The sequence below is a fragment of the Lactuca virosa genome, chromosome 3 (genome assembly GCF_052849685.1).
Source record: "Lactuca virosa cultivar CGN04683 chromosome 3, Lactuca_virosa_CGN04683_v6, whole genome shotgun sequence".
Lineage (NCBI taxonomy): Eukaryota > Viridiplantae > Streptophyta > Magnoliopsida > Asterales > Asteraceae > Lactuca > Lactuca virosa.
This window is the reverse complement of record NC_136428.1, coordinates 29,837,378-29,859,782: the sequence shown is the minus strand read 5'-3', so window position 1 is coordinate 29,859,782 and position 22,405 is coordinate 29,837,378. Positions and strand designations below refer to the sequence as shown.

Here is a 22,405-nt window from a genome sequence, read left to right as displayed (position 1 = left end):
TCAATCTCCGCATCTACACCGCCGAAGCATGTCAATCTCTGCATTTTGCCACTTTTAGTTTTTTCTTATTATGAACTACCTATTCTTTTCTTTCCATTCACATATTTTGAGAGAACGTCTTCGTGTTCATTAAGTATCATGTATCCGACTATTTTCTAATCCTTTTGGTTTCCTTATTCAGCTTGCATCATTGCTTTGAATATATAATCGAGCATCTCAGCTAGTAGCGGTTGATTATGGTCACCATAAAATGAGTTTATATCAAAACAAATATAACAATCTTCTTTTTCATTATGTCAAACACCAACTTCAAACGAACTCATTCTATAGTGATTAAAAACATTACGTTTATAACATTTTTGTATAACACCAGAGAACTTGTAGTTTATAGATATCAAGTGTGTTGGAAATATGCTCATCTCTAAGTGGTGAAGGGTTCGAGTCATGTAATGGATAGAAAATGTAGATCATGAGTAGGTTAAGTGTGTACTTTAAAAAATATTTTATATAATATTCAAATAAGATGGTAAGTGATAATTAAATATTGTTAATTGAATTCATATGCAGATGACAAATGACTTTTGTGAAATGGTCATTTTTGCTGCGGATAGCCTACTAATTTAAGCTATTTTTTACTATTTCAAAAAAATGTATAATAAGATTAGAATATTTGTCTCTTTTTCTACCGTATATAATCATATGTAGTATGTTACAGTTGAAGAAAAAAACACCGAGAGATACCGAAATAGAAAAAAGAATAAAAAAATATAAATGATCGAAATAATGGGAGTTTGACGTGAAAGGCCGAGACGGAAGGGGTGCTCGGAGTGTGCTAATAAAAATCAAATCTAACATAAACATCGCCAACTTGGCCGAAGCTTTTCTTGTACTTCCGACTTCCGACTTCCGACACCGACCGAGGAGTCGAAGATTTAGTCCTCATACTCCATTCCATTCCGGCAACTCCTCCTCATATCACCGTTTCCTGTTTCTTGTGTTTGATTATTGGAGGGATGGGAGGCACTCAGAAGAGCTACACCACTAATCCAAATGATTACAAGCTTTTAGAAGAAGTAGGTTACGGCGCCAGCGCCACCGTATACAGAGCGATCTATCTCCCCACCAATGATGTCATCGCCGTTAAGAGCTTGGATCTCGATCGCATCAACAGCAATCTGGTAATTCCATTGCTCCCTAACTTCTCTTGCTGTCTTGTTTCCTTTTCTGATTAGGGGTTGCTGATTCAGCTATCCAGCCACCAAATGAAAAAAGGGCATTTTTGCTTCTTTTTTTATTCAGTTGAAATTGAATTTGTTTCCGATTTTTGGCTTGTTATCCTAGTTAAATGTACAAATAGGGATCGACTTCTTACGAATTTAACATCATCATACATCTACTTGTAATGTTCTTTTTTTTTTTTTTTTACAAACTTCAGTGCGATCACCTTGAAAAGCGTTATAATTGACATCGATCTTGGAGTTGAAACTTGGCCCCTTTGACATGAGAAGTCAAACCACATCCCCTTCTTCTGGAAGGGGGAAAATTCTTAATCTTGTGAAAAATCGTACCTTTTCGATTTACTATACCCTGGGTAGAGATCAAAAGGCAGTGTTACGAAGTTCTATCTGTGATCTGTCTATTACATGGCCCCTTCATTTTGTGCAAACTATAGAAACTTTCTTTTGAGTTTATTTGTGGACATGAGCACCAACTGCATAAAAGATAGCCCTAACAGAACAGGCTTGATTACAGTATTAGGTTTGAGACCAGTTTGGCTTGCCAACACAACTTTAGGCATGTTCAAGTATGGTGCCAAATTTTTAAATGTTTTGATAAGCACTCAATGTGAAGTCAGCATAGAATTTATGACAAGCTCATCCTACATCAATACAAAATCAAAAGTTTGAGCACCTTATAGTCTTTAAGCTGCTAGCTACTAAATACTAACAACTCCAAAGTCCAACTATGGTTGTAACTTGATTTAGAGGTTATTGGACTTGTATGCTACTCTAGGATTGGGCTTTACAAAATGATGATGTTTTTGTTTTGTTGCATTCATAATGCCTTTTGATCGTCTTGAAAAATGTTAAATGCTTACTAGTCGACTTTTATCATGTAGCAGCTATATTGGTTGTGATTAAACAAACCTAGGTCTTCTAAATTCTGGCCAAATAAGTATTAATGCATTTTCTTTAAATGACAATAGATATATAAAAGCATGTTGAATTACTCGCCATGCCCATGCTGTTATGGATAATTTATTATGATATTGTTTGGGCATCAACTTCCACAACCTATCTTTTTTATATGGTAGATACAAAATGATACCTTTGACTTTTGCTACATGAAAACAAACATGATAAAATCATCAATTAAATGCAAAGTTTTTAGATATCATACCTAGACATTTTGGATAAGATGATAAATGCAAACTCATCAAAGTAAGCAATATTAATTATCTTCAAGTTGTCATCATCAATGACAATTGACATGTTTTTCTTTTGTTTTCCAAACATTTTTTCAATTCCCTGGCTGACATCATAAAAACACAATCTGCAAAAATTCATGATTGATCTTAGGGTTTAATATGGTGATATGATACATACAGGATGATATTCGAAGGGAAGCACAAACAATGAGTTTGATAGATCACCCAAATGTGATAAGGGCATTTTGTTCATTTGTTGTGAAGCAAAACCTTTGGGTGGTGATGCCATTCATGGCTGAAGGTTCTTGTCTACATCTGATGAAAACAGCATATCCAGATGGATTTGAAGAGTCTGCTATTTCTTCTATCCTTAAAGAGACTCTCAAGGCATTGGTCTATTTGCATCACCATGGTCACATCCACCGTGATGTTAAGGTCACTAAAATCTTTCTCTTTACATGCTATTCTTGTTCTTGTATAAATAAATAAATAATTTGTTATTTGTTTCTTTAAGGCTGGAAATATACTTCTTGACACTAATGGAGTGATAAAGCTTGGGGATTTTGGTGTCTCAGCTTGTATGTTTGATAGAGGTGATAGACAACGTTCCAGAAATACTTTTGTAGGAACTCCTTGCTGGTTCGTACAAGTCAAACTTCCTTTTTTTTTTTAATCTGGTCAAACCATTTTTCATCACTTTTCACCTTAATATATTATTATTATTAATTAATGCTTTTTACAGGATGGCACCTGAAGTTTTGCAGCCTGGAAGCGGATATGATTTCAAGTCAGTGTTTTTCTTTTTCTTCCTTAATAATAGGAATTTATATTATATATTATTTTTAAATAAATAAAAAAAAAACAATGTCATTTATCTGTTTATTTACAGGGCTGACATTTGGTCATTTGGAATTACTGCACTTGAGCTGGCTCATGGTCATGCCCCTTTCTCAAAGTACCCTCCAATGAAGGTTGGTGTTTTTGATTATTTTATTTTTTTTTATAATTTTCTTCACATATTTAATTCTACTATGTTTTGTGTGGCAACAGGTCCTGTTGATGACCATTCAAAATGCGCCACCTGGACTTGATTACGACCGGGATAAACGGTTTTCTAAGGTAAGATTTTTCTCTTCTTTATTTCACATGTTGTTTTACAATTACATTGATGAGTAATAATAAATAAGTTGGATTTGTGAAAAAAACAAACAGTCTTTTAAAGAAATGGTGGCAATTTGTTTGGTGAAAGATCAAACAAAAAGGCCAACTGCTGAGAAGTTGTTAAAACATTCTTTTTTTAAGCAAGCTAAAGCTCCAGAACTCTCTGTCAAGAAACTATTTGGTGACTTGCCACCACTTTGGCATCGTGTCAAAGCCCTCCAGGTATGCATCCACCTTCAATCTTCAATCTCTTATTATTCTTTATAAAACTTTATTTTCACATTTATTTATATATATAATTCATAAATATCTATCTGCAGCTAAAAGATGCTGCCCAACTAGCACTTAAAAAGATGCCTTCAGCCGAGCAAGAAGCCATATCACATGTTAGAACCATTATTTATTTATTTTTTAATTTTTTTTAGTATAGTTTTTTGTGTGTCTAATTCTTTTTTCTTGTTTATGATGATAATAAACAGAGCGAGTATCAGCGAGGTGTTAGTGCTTGGAATTTTGACCTTGAAGAATTAAAATTCAGAGCATCCTTGGTATTCATCTGATCATAGATCTTGTTTTTTTTTTTTTCAATTGACATTCTTTTTTGGTAACTGTTTAACCATGGCATTTTGCTTTTTGTATTAAATAATCGACTGTAACTGAATTGTTCAATTGCTTGTATTCACCGGAGGTGCAAGATGATGACGAAATTCAAGATATCAAGGACCATGATGTAAATTCAACTTCATTTGATAATAATGTAAGAATATACATATATTTTAAAATAGAGATTATCCAAACTTTGGAATATTAACTTTTCTCTGTTACAGGAAGCATCCAATTCGAAGGCTGCTACTATTGAGAAACATTCCACAAGCGAGATTGAATCTAGGTCAATATTTATTGTGCAAGTTTTATTTACCAATTATTCTTAATGTTGTTGTTCTTTTTATATTATAGTCTTTAATGTTTAACTGTTGTTTTTCCTTCAGTGATGAAGTTGTTGTCCCATCTGAATCCTTAAGCAATAAAGAAAGCAATCTGCCAGAAATTGATGATAAAGGAAGTATTATTGTTGAAGAAAAAAACAGAAAAGAAACAGAGAAACCACAAGCAGATAAAGAAGCAGTAGTAGTAGCACAGGCTAAAAATAGAATTTTAACAACAGGAACAGGACGAAATCGCCAAACACAGAGTGGACCTCTTGTGGCTGCTGCAGTCTTGAATCATTCAAAGTCTGACAGGACTCGTACTTTAGAAAGGTTTATTTATATCTTTTCTTTCATTTTTTTTTGCTTATATTTGTAAATATTATATTTTCCTGATTTCATTGTTGTTATTCACACTCAGATCTGAAACTGAAAGCTCACAAGCTGTTGATAAAGTCCATCATCAAGTAAGAAGAGCTCCCAGTTTTAGTGGTCCTTTAAACCTTCCAAACCGAGCTTCTGGAAACAGTTTGTCAGCTCCAATTAAACCATCTGGAGGTATTTTTTTTATTCATTTCAACTTCAATGAAACCCCCCCTTTTTTTCTTTTTCTTTTAATATATATATTTTTTAACTTGCACAGGATACAGGGATTCTTTGGATGATAAGTCAAAAGCAAATTTAGTACAAATAAAAGGACGATTTTCTGTGACATCAGAAGACCTAGATCTTGTAAAGGATATTCCATTATGTACAGTTCCTCGAAGGTCCCCCCAGGTAAAATTCCATATTTCTAAATAAGTAATTTTTTTTTTAATTTAATGGCATTTGTGATTCATTATTATTTAATATATAGGATACATTACTGAGGAAGTCTGCGAGTGTAGGAGAGTGGATATTTGATTCAAAACAGGTTTTTTTCCTTTTTGGCTTATTTTGTATACTTTCATGCATTGATGCAAAATCATACATTTCTGATTTTTTTTTTTTGGCAGCCTACACCTAGGGAGATGAATAGCAGTTCTGTTCCTGTACATAACAATTTACCTGCATCAGTTCTCATGCCCCACCTTCAAAACCTCTTTCAGCAGACATCACTTCAACAGGTAAACTAAACTATGCTTAACTTAAAAAAAAAATCATCAACCCTTTTTAATTTTTAATGGTGTTCTTTCTCCAGGATCTTATCTTGAATCTGTTGAATAGCTTGCAACCAGCTGAGGTAGCAGCAGAAGGTGAGTTAAAATCTCCATTAGTATTATAATAAACAATAAAAAAAAAATCAATGAAAGTATGTTGCTATTTCTTTTGTTTAACTAAACTTATGTTGTCTGATTGTATTTCAGCTTCTCAAAATGGGAAATTGCCCCCATTGCCTCGCAGCTCTGAGAACAATGGAGCTGTATGTTCATCCTTTCTTGTTTATTATGCATTACTACTTTATGTTCTTTGAAATAATCAATTAAGCATCTCCAAAGGTCCATAAACATAAATTTTAATTTTTAAATGGTAATTATTTTCAGGTTGAAATTTCTGATAGAGAACGTTTGCTGCTTACCAAGGTTTCTGAGCTACAATCCAGGTTGTTATGTGTTACTCAATATAAACTGGGTTCCAGTTTTTTCTTTTTCCCTTTTTTTTTATATGTTATGTCTTGGGAAGTATATTTAATTTATCTTTTTTTATTTTTGTTATACAGGTTAACAGTCTTGACCGAGGAATTGACTGCCGAAAAGTCAAAATACGTACAGGTGAGTTGACCGAGATCTTGAAATTTAATTTATATTAAAAATTAAAAAAGAATTAATAAGAGAGTTAGTTAACCTTGTTCTGGTTTCAGTTACAACAGCGAGTTGATGCTATTATTACAAACCAGGAGGATGGCCAGAAAGGTGAAGCTGATGCTTCTTAATATCCACCTGGAAAATACAACTCATATAATGCTTGCTTGCTGTGTATATTCTGGTAATTAAAAAAAAAAAAAAAACTTGTTCATTCTCTTTTTATTCAGTTTTCATATAACGGGTGGGTGTTTTATTTAAAATTGGAAAACAGTGGAGATGGTGATGAAGAACAGTTGGATGGATGTGTAATAAGTTTTTGAATAGCAATGATATGATATGATGATTTCTTCCTCAAGCCTCAAGTTGAAATGCAAAAAAGCAAAAGGTAGTCAGGAAACCATTTCTTTCATTCATTTTTCCGTGTAAAAGACAAACAGAGAAAGAAGCGCATGGATTTCATTCTTGAAGCTCATCCCATTCACCATTCTCATTATATTATATATTTATTATTATGTATGTTTATGTTAATGTGTCAATGTTGTAGCCACAAACCCTGTAATTTCTCAACTAATGTTCACATCATCATAAGTTTTGTTGTATTTTGGGATTTTCTGTAAACTCTTATATATAGCACAAATGTGAATATCACAATAAAACGTAAGTAATTTGTGTTTATTATTGCGTTTATCTGCTTTGTCTTTGTGTATGCAATAATGTATAAAAAGAGTGAATTGTTCTTGGCATCGAGTTTTATGTTCAAGTTGACCAACACTATCAATGAAATATCTACAATTCTTAGGCCGAGAGTTCAAATCTTCAAATTTAATATATCATATTTGAGCCACTATGTTTGTCATATATTCCACTGAGAAAAATAATAATATACTTAATTAGTTTAAAATTGCAAAATATTTTTTTTTTGACAAAAATTATAGTAAGGTGGAACCCATGAAGGTCGTGAAAGCTTTTTATAAATAGGTTTTACAAATAGAGTTGTACGTTGTCATTTCTTTTTAAGGTTGAAGGTTTAACGTTCAATTCCTGTCATGGACATAGATAAAATTAAGAAATAGTTTAGAAATATATTAGATTTATTTAGTGTTAAAAAAAATCTAATTCATGTTCATAAATTATTATTATTATTATTATTTTGTCATTTTATTGTCTTTAAATTCATTTTGATTGAACATATTTTGTTTTTTTATTGTTGTATCTTATTTTGTTATTAATTATTATTATTATTAACATTATTATTTAAATAATTGATTTGATTTGATGTTTCTTTAACTTTAACTTTATCTTTAATAATAAAGAAATTGATTTGATGTTTCGGTTTTTTTTCTATTGTTACGTATATATAATACGATCGATTGATCATTTGCAAAATTTCATATCTCATATCTTTGTCTTTGTCTAAATCTTTTGCGAAATTCATTCGAAAATTTCATATCTCATATGTTTGTCTAAATCAATATACATACAACGATTGAATCATATGATGAATTTTCAAACTGATTAGGAATGTTTTTCTTGGATAATTTTATTATATTAATAGGTTGAATCAATTTTCAAACTGACCATGTATGTATTTTATTTGTCAGACGTTTAGCACTCATAAAAATCTGAAGGAGTGGGTTGACAATGTGACACAAAATCTCGGATATGTGGTCATTACAAAGAGATTAAAAACGAAAACAAGTGGCTATGTTTCAAAAATCATTTTAGTTTGTGATCGGAGTGGTGTCTATAAAGGAAAAAATACATCTGGCAGAAATACAAGTGGACATCGTCCATATGATGAAACTCCGAAATTTACCAAAAAAAAGTAGCATTAAGATCATTTATTTAATAAATTTTAATTTTTTAATTTATTTAGTAATAATAATAAAAAAAAGATAAAAAAAAACAACAAAAACACAAAAAGAAAAAACAAACAAACAAAAGACATGTGATGAATTTAAAATATGATTGCATACTTTATATAAAACATTGTTTGATTACATAACTTGGTAAAATAAAAACAAAACATGGTTATATAAATAAATAGTACGTATCTAACAAGAATAAAGTCACATGGTTTGGGATAAATATGAAATATAGGAACACATGAGGGATCGAATATGACCAGTGCTAAAAGCCAAGCCTCGCTCCAACACCACCAACCATCCGGCGAAGCGCAACTCCTCAACTCCTGAGTCACCGTCGTTTTCTGCTCCACCGGCCATGAACTCTCTTTCTCTCGCTCCTTTCTCCTACGCCTGCAACTCTTCTACCCTCCCAAAACTCAAACCTCTATACACACTTCATCATCACCCTTACAAAAACGTCAACCAGGTCATCTTTCACTTTTTTCGTAATAAATTTATCGTTGTTGATGCATGATTTGATTTCTGAAATCCGTGTGGGTTCTTTTTTATAGAAACGGAGAATCAGAAATGGAAAGTGCAAGGCGGAGTTAATGCACGATGCGCCGTTTGTTGTCGCTATGGGTTCGTGTGTGGTCAACTCGTTGGTGTTTCCTCTTCCTGGAGGTCCCAATGACATTGAAGATGGTGAGTCGGTGATCGATTCAGCTGATGCAAGGTTCGCTGTCATGGGGATCATAAGCTTCATCCCTTACCTCAACTGGATGGTGATCACCCCACCCGGCCTTTCTCTTGATTTTCCGTGCTTGATTAAGAGTTCATGCTCTGTACATGATCTTCATTGTGTTTGTTTTTGATGATTGATTGTTAATTATGTCTTATTGTGTGTAGAGTTGGGTTTTTGCTTGGTTGGATACCGGTGATAAACGCTATGCTTTATATGCCATTGTTTACTTGGCTCCTTACTTAAGGTTTTTAAATAAACTTCTCATCTACTCTTTCCATGAAGATATGTATATGATCATCACATATTCGAGGGTGACAGTTGGCTGTTGGTTGCGATTGCAGGACGAACTTATCACTGTCGCCTGATGAAAGTTGGGTGCCTATTGCGAGCATTGTTCTATGCATTCTTCACATTCAGGTAAAAGCTAGCTCTATCATAACTGCAACTTCTTCTTCTTCTTCTTCTTCATTCGATCATACCGATCTGATGATTATACGATTAACAGTTAGAAGCAAGCATCAAGAACGGATATCTTCAGGGCTTCCGGTTATTTAATTCCAAGTCTTCAAAGAAAGATCTTAGAATCTCGGAACAGGTACTCATATAATTTAATATCTTTTTTTTTTCTTTTTCAAATCTTGATGATGGGATTGGGGTGTAAACTTTTTTAATTGGTTAATTAGGGTAGAAGAAAAGATGAACAAAACGGGAAGTTGCTTTCTTCAAATGATGAAATAAGGGATATGATTAGGGGTTGGGGAATTCCTAAAAAGCATGCCCGGAAAGCTGAACATTTGGGTGACAACGGAGAGGAAGGGTAAAACCGTAAAAGCACTACATGGTTATACCTTGAATTGTTTGATTAAGGTATAAATCAATTTGTGTATTTTAAACATGGCAATGTTTTGGGTCATGGAAGTAGAAAAAGGAAACAGTTGGGATTGAATGTGCGTTTTGTTACCACATTTGTTTGAAATTGTGTCCACTCACTTCAATAATTGGAATCATTCAAATTGGACAAATAGATAATGTTATGTTATTTTTTATGAATGGATCTTCATATTTACCAATCATTTCTTCCATGGTATTTTCTTTGGTGTTTAATATCCAATTTTCTTAGTTACAATTCTCTCCAATTCCATTCCATCCTTTATATTCCATTCCAACATTTTATATTCCATTTCAAATGGATTCTAGTAGTGGCAAATCCACAAAATGGTCAAGCCAAAGACACAACAGTCAAAATGAAAGCGGAAGCGATTCACAAGATTTGTCATATTTCATTCCCGAAACCCAAATCTCAAATTATACCCAATTCCCACAATATCAACACCAATATAGTCAACTTATAATGCAACATTCATATGACCAATTTTGGTTATCTCAAGATTTTAATCCGTTACCACACTATCAACGTTCTATTCCCAATACCCAATTCCAATATTTCCCTCCCGAGGTCGCAATTTCGTGATGCTCAAAACGACGAATCAAAAGAATCAAGCGATGAAACCCTTCCTCTGCCTCAAACCCACACCTCAACCCATCCCCTAATACTCAATAAATTATACCCAATGCCAAAAATCCTGAAAATGGCCTGACAAGGAAGAGGTGGTGTTGGCAAATGATTATATCGACATTTCGGAAGACAAGGAGCATGAAAATCACCAAAGAGTGGAGTCTTTTTGGGAGCAAATTTTGGAAAACTTCATACATCAACTGGGTGGGGGGGGGGGATTATAAGACCAAGATATATTAACGTTGGCACAAAGTGAGTATCGCAGACTCTTTAAAATGAAAGCTTCTCTACACGAGACGACATGTGATATTTGAAATTACGACCTATATGGTTAACCGTCGAACCAATGGGTGAGAATCCCCTTCTCCATCCAAAAGCACCAAAACATCCGACTCCAACACGTACACAACCTCTTCCAATGCACCATTTGGATCTAATTTCAACGCCTAAGCTCTTAATATAATTATGGAGTTATCAACTCAAATCCATAGTTTTCTGAATTACCTTTATGGTCAAACAATCATCAGAATCACTTATAAATCTTGCAACTCTTCATGTTTTTGTATCCAAACTATTCCCAATGTATCAATATGTAAAATAGAATATCATTTACACATCTATATGTTTAAATTCACATGGAAATTATTCAATCATGAAATCCTCAAATCCTTTTTTAATCTATGATTCTCTCATTCAAGTGAATTTGTGCATCCATGATGGTTTTATTGCAACAAAACCTCAACAATGATCATAAAATCATTTAGAGAATAACTTAAAATTTTACTAATCATAATTTGAGATTTTAGGGTTCATGGCTAGATTTTTACCCGAACATTAAATCCATCATGTGAATGATAAGATTGATCTTAGAACCATATAAATAACTCAAAGAGGATTAAAAAGCAAAACACTAACCATCAAGTGATCATAAAATCGACATTGGGTTGTTACCCCAAATACCAAAATCGAATTTAAAGAGTAATTGTGAGAAGTAATACCTTGAAATCTATATAGAGCTTCTAATATATCCTCAATTGATTAATACTTGCTTGAATCAAAACCTTAGCATGAGCTTCTCATCAAAATCGCCATAGAGGAGGTTCTTCAAGCTCTCACTAGTTTGGGTGTTTAGAAATGAGGAGGTGATGCATTCCTATTTGTTAATTTTCGATTTCTACACTCAAGACCTCTTACTTTCACAAAATAACCCCATTTCAGTTACTAGCAACTTTTATCTTATAATTTCCACAGTCTTTCCCCATCTATGATATGCTTTGTGGTCTAACCATCACTATGTGTAAACCCTTTGGTGAAACACACTTTCTCATTTGACATTTTTAACATTCAAACCCTAAATGGTAAAAATTTAATATGTAACTTTTTCAACTTTTATATTTTCAAATAATATAATTAAGTTTAACTTTTAACCTGATTGATGATGAAAAAATATAATTCTTTGTTTAGTTCTCCACCTTAACGAAAAAAAGGATTGAACAAATTTTATTGACTTTGACTCATAGTGATCATTTCTCAAAAATTGATTCCGGTTATCAAATGATTGAACAACCGGTGCAATTTACTTACGATACGTAGTTGACATTCATAAAAAGTATCTAATGAATTATGAGTTCAATACATCTTCTTTAGCAGAAAAACGAATATTCCTTGCTCATTATCAGACAATCACTTATTCACAAACTTTATGTGTTGCTTTTCCCATCTCATAGAAAACCCTTTTCGCTCTACTTAGCCTTATTCCCCTCTAGGGGTACTTTAGTAATAGGTTTTATAGGAACTGGACGATCTTATTTAGTCAAATACCTAGCGAAAAACTCCTATCTTCTTTTCATTACGGTAGTTCTGAACAAGTCCCTACAAGTCTACATGTTTTAATAATATCGATGTTGATGATAGTGACGATATTGATCTCTTATGACCTTCTTTTCCGATTATAATCAATGGAACTGTCCATTAAGATACCTAAGTAAAATAAATAAAAAATTGTCTGTAAGAAAAGAAACGCCACAATATTTTTTTTTATACATGTCAAAGTGATGAAAAAAATATCTTTTACATATCCTCCTAGTTTGTGAACCTTTAGGGTATTAAGAACGAAATTGGCTAAAGGTATGGGTCATAATTATTATGGGGAGCCCGCATGACCCAATGATCTTTTATATATATTTTTGGTAGTAATTCTAGGTGCTATTGCATGTAACGTAGGTTTAGCGGTTCTAGAACTATCGTGCACCGGCAGATCCATTTGACCCTCCTTTGGAAATATTACCCAAATGGTATTTCTTTCCTGTATTTCAAATATTTCGTATAGTACCCAATAAATTATTAGATGTTCTTTTAGTGGTTTCAGTTCCTGCAGGATTATTAATAGTACATATTTTAGAAAATGTTAATAAATTCCAAAATCCATTTTGTCGTCCAGTAGCGAAAATCGTATTTTTGATTGGTACCGTAGTGGCCCTTTAATTATTTATTGTTTCTATTTTATTTATTAATTTAAAATTGACTTTTTTCTATTTTCTCAAAAGCTGCAAAACTTTTAGGTCCGAAAACATGATGTCACAATAACCCCCTGATAATTTTATTGGGATGTTTAGTTTGTATGTTTAAACTAGATCGGAAGTCATAAAACTTAGATGACGATAGTCTTTTGGTGAAGATATGCGCATATTAGGAGATAGATGGATCATACAAGAACTGAAACGGACCCGTAACAACTTAATCGTGAAGAAACTGAATGTCTATATTTATGTGCTTCGTGTATTTGGTGCTAAACCGAATTAGACGACATGTATACAACATTGTCGTTATTAGAATATATAATGATGGCTTTGGGTAGGGACAAGTATTGATCTCAGGAGCCAAAATGTCTCTACAACAACGTCAACAATGCCACAATACCATACATGTATACAACATATTCGTTATTATGATAGATAATGGTGGCTTTGGGTAGGGACGGGTATTGTTCTCGGAGAAGGCTGTGGAGCCAAAAAATCTCTACAACAAGGTAAGCAATGCCACAGTACCATGCAACGACACTTGATCGCCATATAACACACTATCATGTGGAGGAATAAGAGAGAAGGTTACCGACCAAGAACACATAGTAATTGGATGTGGGTCGATTGGTGTCTCGACGGTCACTCCAGTCAACGGAGTAGGCGACACGGTCTATGGAGGAGGTTGCATGAATCTATAAATCATACTCAAGGGTTCCCTACACATAACGTAGAATGCGCTTAAGAGCGCCAAAGTGGGACTCACGAGAGTCATATATAAATAGGAATATTTAGTGGGCATTAGATACGGTGGGTGAATTTTCAGTCAAAGTTACTAGGCAACATATTGATGATGTTTCTTTTCCTGGAGATACTCAGTTACTAGATGGTGTAAGTTATTACCTAGGAATGTAAACATATTTGTAACACCCTCTTTCGAATCGTTTCCTAATTCGGGGGCGCGACCCGAAGATCAGTTATCATAAGGCTATGAGCCTTGGGGAAGGAGAGATTTAGACCCCCTGGATATGGATAATATAGATTAGGTGTCACACCCCCAAACCGGAACGGCGGAAACGTTCGGGGGCGGAGGACGTCATGCTCAGTATCATAACCATAGTGAAGAAAGTAAGCATAACCATCATAAATATAATTTAAAAGGTTACATCGTTGCAAAAAAATACATGTTTCCAAATAAATTACATATGATGTCAAAATAGTTCAAAAGAAATATGCGTCTTAGCGTCTTGCCTTCAAAAATCTTGCGGTTACCTGTATTACTGAATACCTGAGAATACAAGTTGTTTTTGAAAGAGTATCAGCATAAAGCTGGTGAGTTCATAAGCAATTTATGAATGAAAAATGAATGTTGTTCCTTTAAGTTTGTTACAAGTTTGTTTCCAGAAAATCCAATATTTTCTAAAGGTTTGTTGTAGTCTTAACTGAACCAAGACTTAGTATATGTAAGTAAATCGGCGTACTTGTGTGTGTGGTTTTATATTTAAATAAAACTCCTTAAATCCCCGTGAACTGTGTGTTTTGTTAATTTCCCATGTGAGATGTTATAACCATGCTAAAACTCGAAGACCTCGTACTCGACGTTCTTCAGGCGTCGGAATGTTATGACACTTGTCACCCCAGACCTGCCGGTCTAGATGTTGCAAGCAACTTAGGTGCAGGTTTGTCATACCCAATATAGATCTATACACAACTATCACACTCTCCCTCCAAGAGATTCTGATTATAACTACAGGACTTTTCTGTGGTACTTAAGAGTACCCCGAAGGTGAATGTCTCACAAATTTATTCATTAACAAGTTCACGTTGTTTGTATTGAAACACTCGTTTTGTAAATCGATAGTATTACCATTCCTTTGTTAAATGAGGTGTTCAAACTATACCTATTATAGTTTATCAGTTGTGTGTTATGATTTAATGAAACCTTGATATGCATGACTTTGTATTTCAACGAAAATGACATTGAAACTACTAAGTGTAAATCTTACACACCTTGCTCAGCATGTTACAAGGTGTGAATAACTCTTAAACTTTTGTTTGACAGTTTTACCCTTAACTGTCACTGTTTTAGAATATTTATAGAAAAATCATCGTAAGTCAAAAACTGAATCCGTAAACTCGGAGAGTTTAGAAAAAGAGTCTACTGTATTCATAAATTTTCCTATGATTTTTTGTGGTCTCAAACCAGGGTGAAAATGTTCATCTTCACAACCTGGTCCGACTTTGTTGCTGCAGTGATAGGCAGTTTTGTAAAAATCACCATAAATTGTAGAAAAATCTTATGAAGATGTGCAAGTAGTCATTTTAAAGGTATAAACCTGAACTATTTGCATATTAAACAGTTTTGAAAAATATTAAGTTTAAGTTGGGTAAAACAATTCGTGAACATGTCACAACTTTTCTGTTGTAAGCTGTCAAGTTAAGTTTTAAATATGTTTTGGTGTTTTAACTTGTATCCCCCCCCCCCCCTCTCTGAAAACTCAAGAAATCTGGAAAATGTAGGAGTATGAACTCACCTTGAGTGATTTCTTGAAGAATGGAAGGTCGAAGACGAGGAGTATCAAGTCAAGAACACTTGATGAACATGTGAAAGCTTGGATGATCCTAATAACGATTTTTTGGTGTTAAAATGTGTGTAGATGATCCAACAGTGTTAGGAAAATATGGAATAACACTTCAGTTTAGATGAAATACTTACCAAAAAGTAAAGTAGTAGCTCAAGAACGGGAGATTTTAAACACACCCAATAAAAAGTCAAAACCACCCGCACAAAACCATTGATAGTAAATTCAATTAAATTAATATTAAAAATATAATGATTGTATATCGTGAATGACATCGTGTCTCCTATTCAAAACCATTTTCATGCAAGAAGTGGTCCTTGTGCTTTGATCTGATTTAAAGTTTTGGTTCCTAAATTTACAAATTAGTATGTTAAATTCCTGTAGTTTATAAATATTACGGTTTTAGTCCTTATTTCATATAAAAGAATAACTTATTATTTCTTTTTCTTTTTCTTTTTCTTTTAACAATTTATTATTATTATTATTTAACAATTTTATTTGTTCTTTATTTTAATAGAATTTATATAGATTTCTTATAAAATTATTTTTATTTTTTTAAATTAATTATACAAATTACATATATCATATTGTTATTTATTCTTACCTTTATTTATTCGTATTTGTTTTTGTAGTTTAAAAATCTTTTAATATTTTTGACGGTTTAATATACAATGGTTTTTTTTAATTTATCTTTTGCTCGAATAAACAAATTAAAATATAACCCTGGATAACTATTAAACATCAAATATAATTATTTAATGTTATTTTATGTGTTTTTCGTTTACATCATTCGTTTATATCCTTTATTTTTTTTATTCAGCTTTAAGAGATTTTATTGTTACTTTTTAAACGAATAATCTTAAATATAAGAAAAAACAACTATTAATAATAAAAGGCAGCAGTAGACACACATATAGTTGTAATTGAGCTTTTTTAATATGTTTTTTCTTGACGTTAATAATAATAAAAGAAAAAAGACTATGGCATGTCGATATATGACGAATATCATAACTTTACGAATTGTCTATGTAAAGATTAATCAATTAGGTGTGGCCAAGACGTCGACTAATCCCCTAAAGAGTTATCGGATATTAATACGAGCTTAATCAATATAAAAAATAAAAACAAAATATTGAGATGAAACTAATCAAAGGTAAATAAAAATACAATGATTATAATAGTTTAAAGCAAATCTTTTTTTATTTTAAGAAAATTTAATTTAAATATTATAATATAAATAACTGAAAAATAAAATATGTTTAGTAATGGTTAAAAAGTTAAATTATATAATTATAAATAATAATATAAAAAATAATATTAATGTAACTACATGCAAAATTGATGAGTTTTGAATAAATATACTAAAAATAATTTATTAATGTTTTTTTTAAGTTTATATATATATATATATATATATATATATATATATATATATATATATATATATATATATATACTATCTTATAAAAGAAATCTCACTATTTCTAAAAATAGATTGAATATAATAATATTATTTTTTAAAGACGTCCAAACCATTAAGCTAAAAGTACGATTAACAATCAATATAATAATATTAAATTCTAAACTTAAACCATCTAATCTTATCATCTGTATCTAATTCCCTAATTATCTCTCTTTTCTTGTTGACCTGACTTTTTCTCTCTTAACCTGACTTTTTCCGTTTGAGTTACCACTTAATCCGCCACTTTCTTGTACCCACCGCACCTCACAAAATGACCGCATATTTATTGGGTCAACTACTCTCAGTCTCTCACCCACTCCTTCTCAACCTCACTAGAAAACCTAAAAGCACAACCACCGGCATAGGCCATTCTAAAACACAACCACCGGCATTACCGAATGGCCTGACCACACCACCGACGGCCATCAGACCACCATCTTACCAGAATCCCTCCACCAATGCACCACTGAAAACCTCATCCCCGAGCTCATCACTACATATCTGCTGCTGCTAGATTTCAAACTCCATCTTGGGTTGATTTTAGGTTTCGAATGACACCTCTCTCATCTTTTTGGGTAAGGAAAAGGTAATCCGAAGATCCATCCTCATCCATTAATCTATATTTTGTTTATACGTTTAAACTGTTTATAAAGTTGAGCATCTGAATATGTTAAGTATGAGTGGTTTGTATGTTGTCGGTATGATTTTGTTTAAATTACTTTATACCTTCATGATTTTTGACTTACTCGTGGTTTTTTATGTAGTATGAATGGTTGATGTCAGTGATAATATTGTCATATGATTATATCAAAGAGAAATTACAAGGGTTCTCAGAGAAAAGCATAAAGACTACAAGGAATAAAGCTAATATAAATACTAGCTAGACAGAAACCCTAATGGGCTAAAGACAAAAAGGGCCCATAAACAAGCGGGCTAATAATATAGACTAACATCCCCCCTCAAACTCACAATGCCGCAGCAATAAGCATTGAGAGTTTGTCACATAAGAACCGAAACCGAGAAGCCGATAAAGCCTTCGTAAAAATATCCGCAAGCTGCAAAGTTGATGAAACAAATGGAAGCGAAATGGTCCCAAGCTGCAGATGATGACGAGTAAAATGACAATCAATCTCAATGTGCTTCGTCCGCTCATGAAAAACAGAATTCTTCGCAATTTGTATCGCACTTTTATTATCACAATTCAAGGGAGTGGGTGAAGAAATGTAAACTCCCATATCCGCAAGCAGCCACCGTAACCAGATAATCTCGCATGTAGTTACAGCCATAGCACGATATTCAGCCTCCGTGGAAGATCTAGAGACAACATCCTGTTTCTTGCTCTTCCATGAAATAAGAGACTCTCCAAGAAATACACAAAATCCAGTGGTAGACTTACGATCATGACGATCACCATCCCAATCAGCATCACTATAGGCACGTAACTCAAGAGAAGATGTCGAGGGAAACAAGAGAGTCTGAAACTGAGTGCCACAAAGATATTTCAGAATACGAAGAACAACTCCCCAATGAACAGAGGTAGGTGCAGTAACAAACTGACTGACAATATGAACAGCATGAGCAATATCTGGACGAGTGACTGTGAGATAAACCAAACTTCCCACCACAGTACGATAAAGATTCGGACCAGACAAAGGAACACCATCAGTAGGAGAGTATCGAGCATTGGTTTCAAGAGGGGTATCAACAGTCCGATTGTCAGAAAGTCCCGCCCGTGTAAACAAGTCAGATATATATTTAGTCTGGGAAAGAAGGTACCCTTTCTTAGACTGAGCGACCTCAATACCCAAGAAATAACGCAGCAAGCCCAAATCCTTCATAGCAAATCGACGAGCTAGATCATGCTTCAAAGACTCAATACCACCATGGTCATCACCTGTAATAATCATGTCATCCACATATAAGGACAGAAGAATCCGTCCTGCACTCGAGCATCTAACAAACAGAGCAGAATCGTGATTACTCTGGACAAATCCAAGAGAGGTAATCATTGTGGAGAATTTCTCAAACCAAGCACGAGGGGCTTGCTTGAGCCCATACAAAGCTTTCCGAAGCCGACAAACCTCGCCCGGTCGGTGCTGAATTCCTGGAGGATGGGTCATATAAACCTCTTCATGAAGGTCACCATTCAAAAAGGCATTCTTGACATCCATTTGAAAGATCTTCCACTGTCGAACGGATGCAACTGCAATCATAGTACGAACTGTCGTCATCTTTGCAACTGGGGCAAATGTCTCCTCGTAGTCAAAACCATACTGTTGGGAATACCTTTTTGCTACAAGTCTAGCCTTATATCGTTCAACAGAGCCATCAGCTTTTGTTTTTATCTTGTACACCCAACGACAACCTATCGTATGTTTCCCAGGAGGAAGAGAAACCAAATCCCATGTATGAGTCTGATGAAGAGCAGTGAGTTCTTCAGCCATAACATTCTGCCAAAGAGGATCTGAAACAACTTCTCTATATGATTCAGGTTCAGACAGATGATGGATGCTTGCTATAAATGAAGTAAACGGTCCTGAATATGTAGAGTAAGAAAAATCTCGTAGCTTGGTGGACTTGACAGGACGAGAAGATCTCCTGAGGGGTGGTGGTGGAGGAGGATCCTCAACTTCAATAATCGGAGGATCAGGCTCAGGAACAGGTGGAGTCGAGGTACCCTATGAAGAAGTGGGTGTGTCATGTGCTGAGGGATCATGTGGCATAGATGAGTCTTGAGCCTCTATATCTTCATTAAAAGGATCAATACGCAGAAGATCAGACTTTGTTACATTGTGGGCTGTAGCAGGAATCGAGTAGAAAGGAATATGTTCCAAAAAAGTAACGTGCCGAGAAACATATAACTTCTAACTCACAGGATCATAGCAACGGTATCCTTTCTGACCAATCCCATACCCCAAAAATACACAAATAGCAGATTTCGGCCCCAGCTTGTTCCTTTCAACATGAGGACGAAGAACAAAACAAGTACATCCAAAAACTCGTAAGGAAGAGTAGTCTGGTGGATGACCATATAACTTCTCAAAAGGAGATATTCCTGAATTCAATGAAGTAGGGATACGATTAATCACATACACAGCAGTTAGGACTGCTTCTCCCCAAAAGGCACTAGGGACCTGCGCAGACAGGAGCAATGAGCGGGCAGTCTCAACAATATGACGATGTTTTCGTTCTGCCACACCGTTTTGTTGAGGTGTGTCAGTACACGAAGAATGGTTTATGGTACCATTAGAAGCAAGTAACTGAGTGAAATCATTAGAGGTATATTCACCCCCTAAGTCACACCTGAAGCACTTAATCATAGCCGAATGTTGAGTTTTAACAAGAGCTCTAAAATTGTTGTAAATACCAAAGAAATCAGATTTGCGTTTCATAAGATAAACCCATGTATATCGAGTATAATCATCTATAAAAGATACATAATAGGTTGACCCACCCTTTGTGGATACTGGTGCAGGACCCCACACATCAGAATGAATAATATCAAAAGGAGCAGTAGAACAAGACATACTTTTATTGAAGGGTAAAGCAGAAAATTTTGCTAGGTTGCAACCACTACAATCAGAAATATCACAAGAGTTTAAATGACCCAAAACACCACTAGATGCTAAGAAATTCAACCATGATACAGACACATGTCCCAAACGAGAATGCCAAAGACAAAACTCAGACGACAAAGGACTCAAACGAAAAGAAGATAAATCAATGTTGGAAGCAGCAATAGCAGATACTTTGAGGACCTCCAAGACATATAGTTCCCCCACCCTACGGCCGATCCCAATCACCTTCTGGGTGTGTTGATCCTGTATAACACAGACAAAATCAGAAAAGAACACCCAGTTACCAGACTTGCATAATTGACTGACTGAGGCAAGGTTCAAAGTAAGTTTGGGAATGTAATAAACATCAGGAAGAGTTATATGAGAAACGGAGACATACCCAACACCCTCAACTAGCATAGATGTATCACTAGCAGACTTAACAGAAATAGATGACACTTGCGACAAAGAAGTAAATGATGACAAATGAGGAGTCATATGATGGGTTGCACCAGAATCTAAAATCCACAAAGATGAGGGAATACCTGAAGTGTCAGATGAAGAAGGACCAGAATGAGACATAGATGCAGACATGGCAGTGGGATTAGAAGCCAAATACTGTCTAAAGCTCTCAAACACCTTGGGATCCAATGCAGATGGTGGCATATGTCCAACAGATTCTGTGTCAACTGGTGGAACAGCAGCAGCAGCAAACTGTGGAGGACGAGGGGTCCATGGAGGAGTACCAGAGGAACGCGACTGATACTTCTGTTGACAAGACCTATTTTGTTGCCCTGACTGAGGTTGACCAAATTTACCCTTGTTGACTAACAATGGACACTGAGCTTTCCAATGATTCTTCTATTTGCAGAATGCACACTCATCATAAGCGACTCTTGAAGTTTATGGAGATTGACTGGATGAGACAGCAAGCACAGCAGGAGCGGGAGTAGGAGTAGAGGTTGCTTTAAACCCTTTATCTGCATGGGACTTGATACGAGTCTCTTCTGTAATTAACTCATGGACAACTGAATCAACTGAAGGAAGAGGAGAGCGATGAAGAATTGTTCCACGAAGACCTTCAAAATCAGAACGCAAGGCCATCAAGAACTGAACCAAGCGTTGTTCTTCCCTCCTAGCAATGTAAGGCTCAAAATCTTTTAACTCTTTAGATTCAGTAAGAGCCAATTGATCCCAGAGATCAGACATAACAGCATAGAAATCTTGAATGCTCTGGTCATTCTGTTGAAGGGCACGAATATCATATTCCAATTGGTATTGTTTAGCAAAATTGGACTGAGTATACAGTCTCTCCAAGTGATTCCAAACTTCCTTTGTTGTATCATACTTAGCCAACTGCATACCAATGGACTGAGTAACATAGTTATTGATCCAAGTAATAACCTTGGAGTTATCAGTCTCCCAAGCATCAAGCAACATATCATAATTCTCAGTTTGAGGCACTGAGGGTTTGGCTTTAGTCCCACTGACATAGCCCCACATATTCTTCCCACGAAGGAAGTTCTTCATAACGTAACTCCAATACGTATAATTCTTTCCATCCAAACGAGTACTGACTGACTGAAGGGAATCATCCTTTCCAGTCATGTTGATAGTGAATGAATAACCACAATGACAATATAATAATCTGAGAATGAAAGGAGTAACAAACCAGCGGAAGCAATCACTTGAATAACGAATCAACAGTAATTATGAACCAACAGCAGCAACGAACCGACAGTAGCAACAAACCGACAGTAGCAACGAACCGACAGCAGCAACGAATCAACAGTAGCAACGAATCAACATATAAAAAAAACGAATACCAGTGATAATGAACGAAAACGGCATGCTACAGTAACCCTAGAAAGTTTCAAT

The 22,405-nt window shown here is 34.5% G+C and overlaps 3 protein-coding genes across 3 annotated transcripts; 2 read left to right on the top strand and 1 right to left on the bottom strand.

Moving 5' to 3' along the window:
* The first annotated feature begins 795 nt into the window (after positions 1 to 795).
* Positions 796 to 6,974, top strand: LOC145165407 (uncharacterized). Its single transcript, XM_079084142.1, has 22 exons — positions 796 to 1,178; positions 2,609 to 2,863; positions 2,943 to 3,067; positions 3,171 to 3,215; positions 3,318 to 3,399; positions 3,479 to 3,547; positions 3,641 to 3,811; positions 3,910 to 3,975; positions 4,069 to 4,137; positions 4,278 to 4,346; positions 4,417 to 4,478; positions 4,579 to 4,848; positions 4,937 to 5,073; positions 5,159 to 5,292; positions 5,372 to 5,428; positions 5,511 to 5,621; positions 5,696 to 5,750; positions 5,862 to 5,917; positions 6,039 to 6,097; positions 6,215 to 6,266; positions 6,356 to 6,480; positions 6,571 to 6,974. The coding sequence occupies exons 1-21, from the start codon at positions 1,014 to 1,016 to the stop codon at positions 6,425 to 6,427; spliced, it is 2,181 nt and encodes a 726-aa protein (XP_078940268.1). The 5' UTR covers positions 796 to 1,013; the 3' UTR covers positions 6,428 to 6,480; positions 6,571 to 6,974.
* Positions 6,975 to 8,379: 1,405 nt separating this feature from the next.
* On the top strand, positions 8,380 to 9,961 carry LOC145162247 (uncharacterized). The gene is made up of 6 exons (XM_079081447.1): positions 8,380 to 8,633; positions 8,719 to 8,931; positions 9,056 to 9,135; positions 9,233 to 9,308; positions 9,397 to 9,486; positions 9,575 to 9,961. Exons 1-6 carry the CDS (start codon positions 8,523 to 8,525, stop codon positions 9,710 to 9,712), a joined length of 708 nt encoding a protein of 235 aa, XP_078937573.1. The 5' UTR covers positions 8,380 to 8,522; the 3' UTR covers positions 9,713 to 9,961.
* Positions 9,962 to 21,430: 11,469 nt separating this feature from the next.
* On the bottom strand, positions 21,431 to 22,135 carry LOC145163382 (uncharacterized). Its single transcript, XM_079082226.1, has one exon. The coding sequence runs from the start codon at positions 22,133 to 22,135 to the stop codon at positions 21,431 to 21,433; it is 705 nt and encodes a 234-aa protein (XP_078938352.1).
* Between the last annotated feature and the right edge of the window lie 270 nt (positions 22,136 to 22,405).

Coding starts and splice junctions, on each gene's coding strand:
- LOC145162247 (XM_079081447.1), top strand. CDS start 8,523: ATGAACTCTCTTTCTCTCGCTCCTTTCTCCTACGCCTGCAACTCTTCT. Junction 9,136..9,232: donor TACTTGGCTCCTTACTTAAG/GTTTTTAAATAA, acceptor TTGCGATTGCAG/GACGAACTTATCACTGTCGC. Junction 9,309..9,396: donor TATGCATTCTTCACATTCAG/GTAAAAGCTAGC, acceptor TACGATTAACAG/TTAGAAGCAAGCATCAAGAA.
- LOC145165407 (XM_079084142.1), top strand. CDS start 1,014: ATGGGAGGCACTCAGAAGAGCTACACCACTAATCCAAATGATTACAAG. Junction 3,812..3,909: donor ATCGTGTCAAAGCCCTCCAG/GTATGCATCCAC, acceptor ATCTATCTGCAG/CTAAAAGATGCTGCCCAACT. Junction 5,918..6,038: donor GCTCTGAGAACAATGGAGCT/GTATGTTCATCC, acceptor AATTATTTTCAG/GTTGAAATTTCTGATAGAGA.
- LOC145163382 (XM_079082226.1), bottom strand. CDS start 22,135: ATGACTGGAAAGGATGATTCCCTTCAGTCAGTCAGTACTCGTTTGGAT.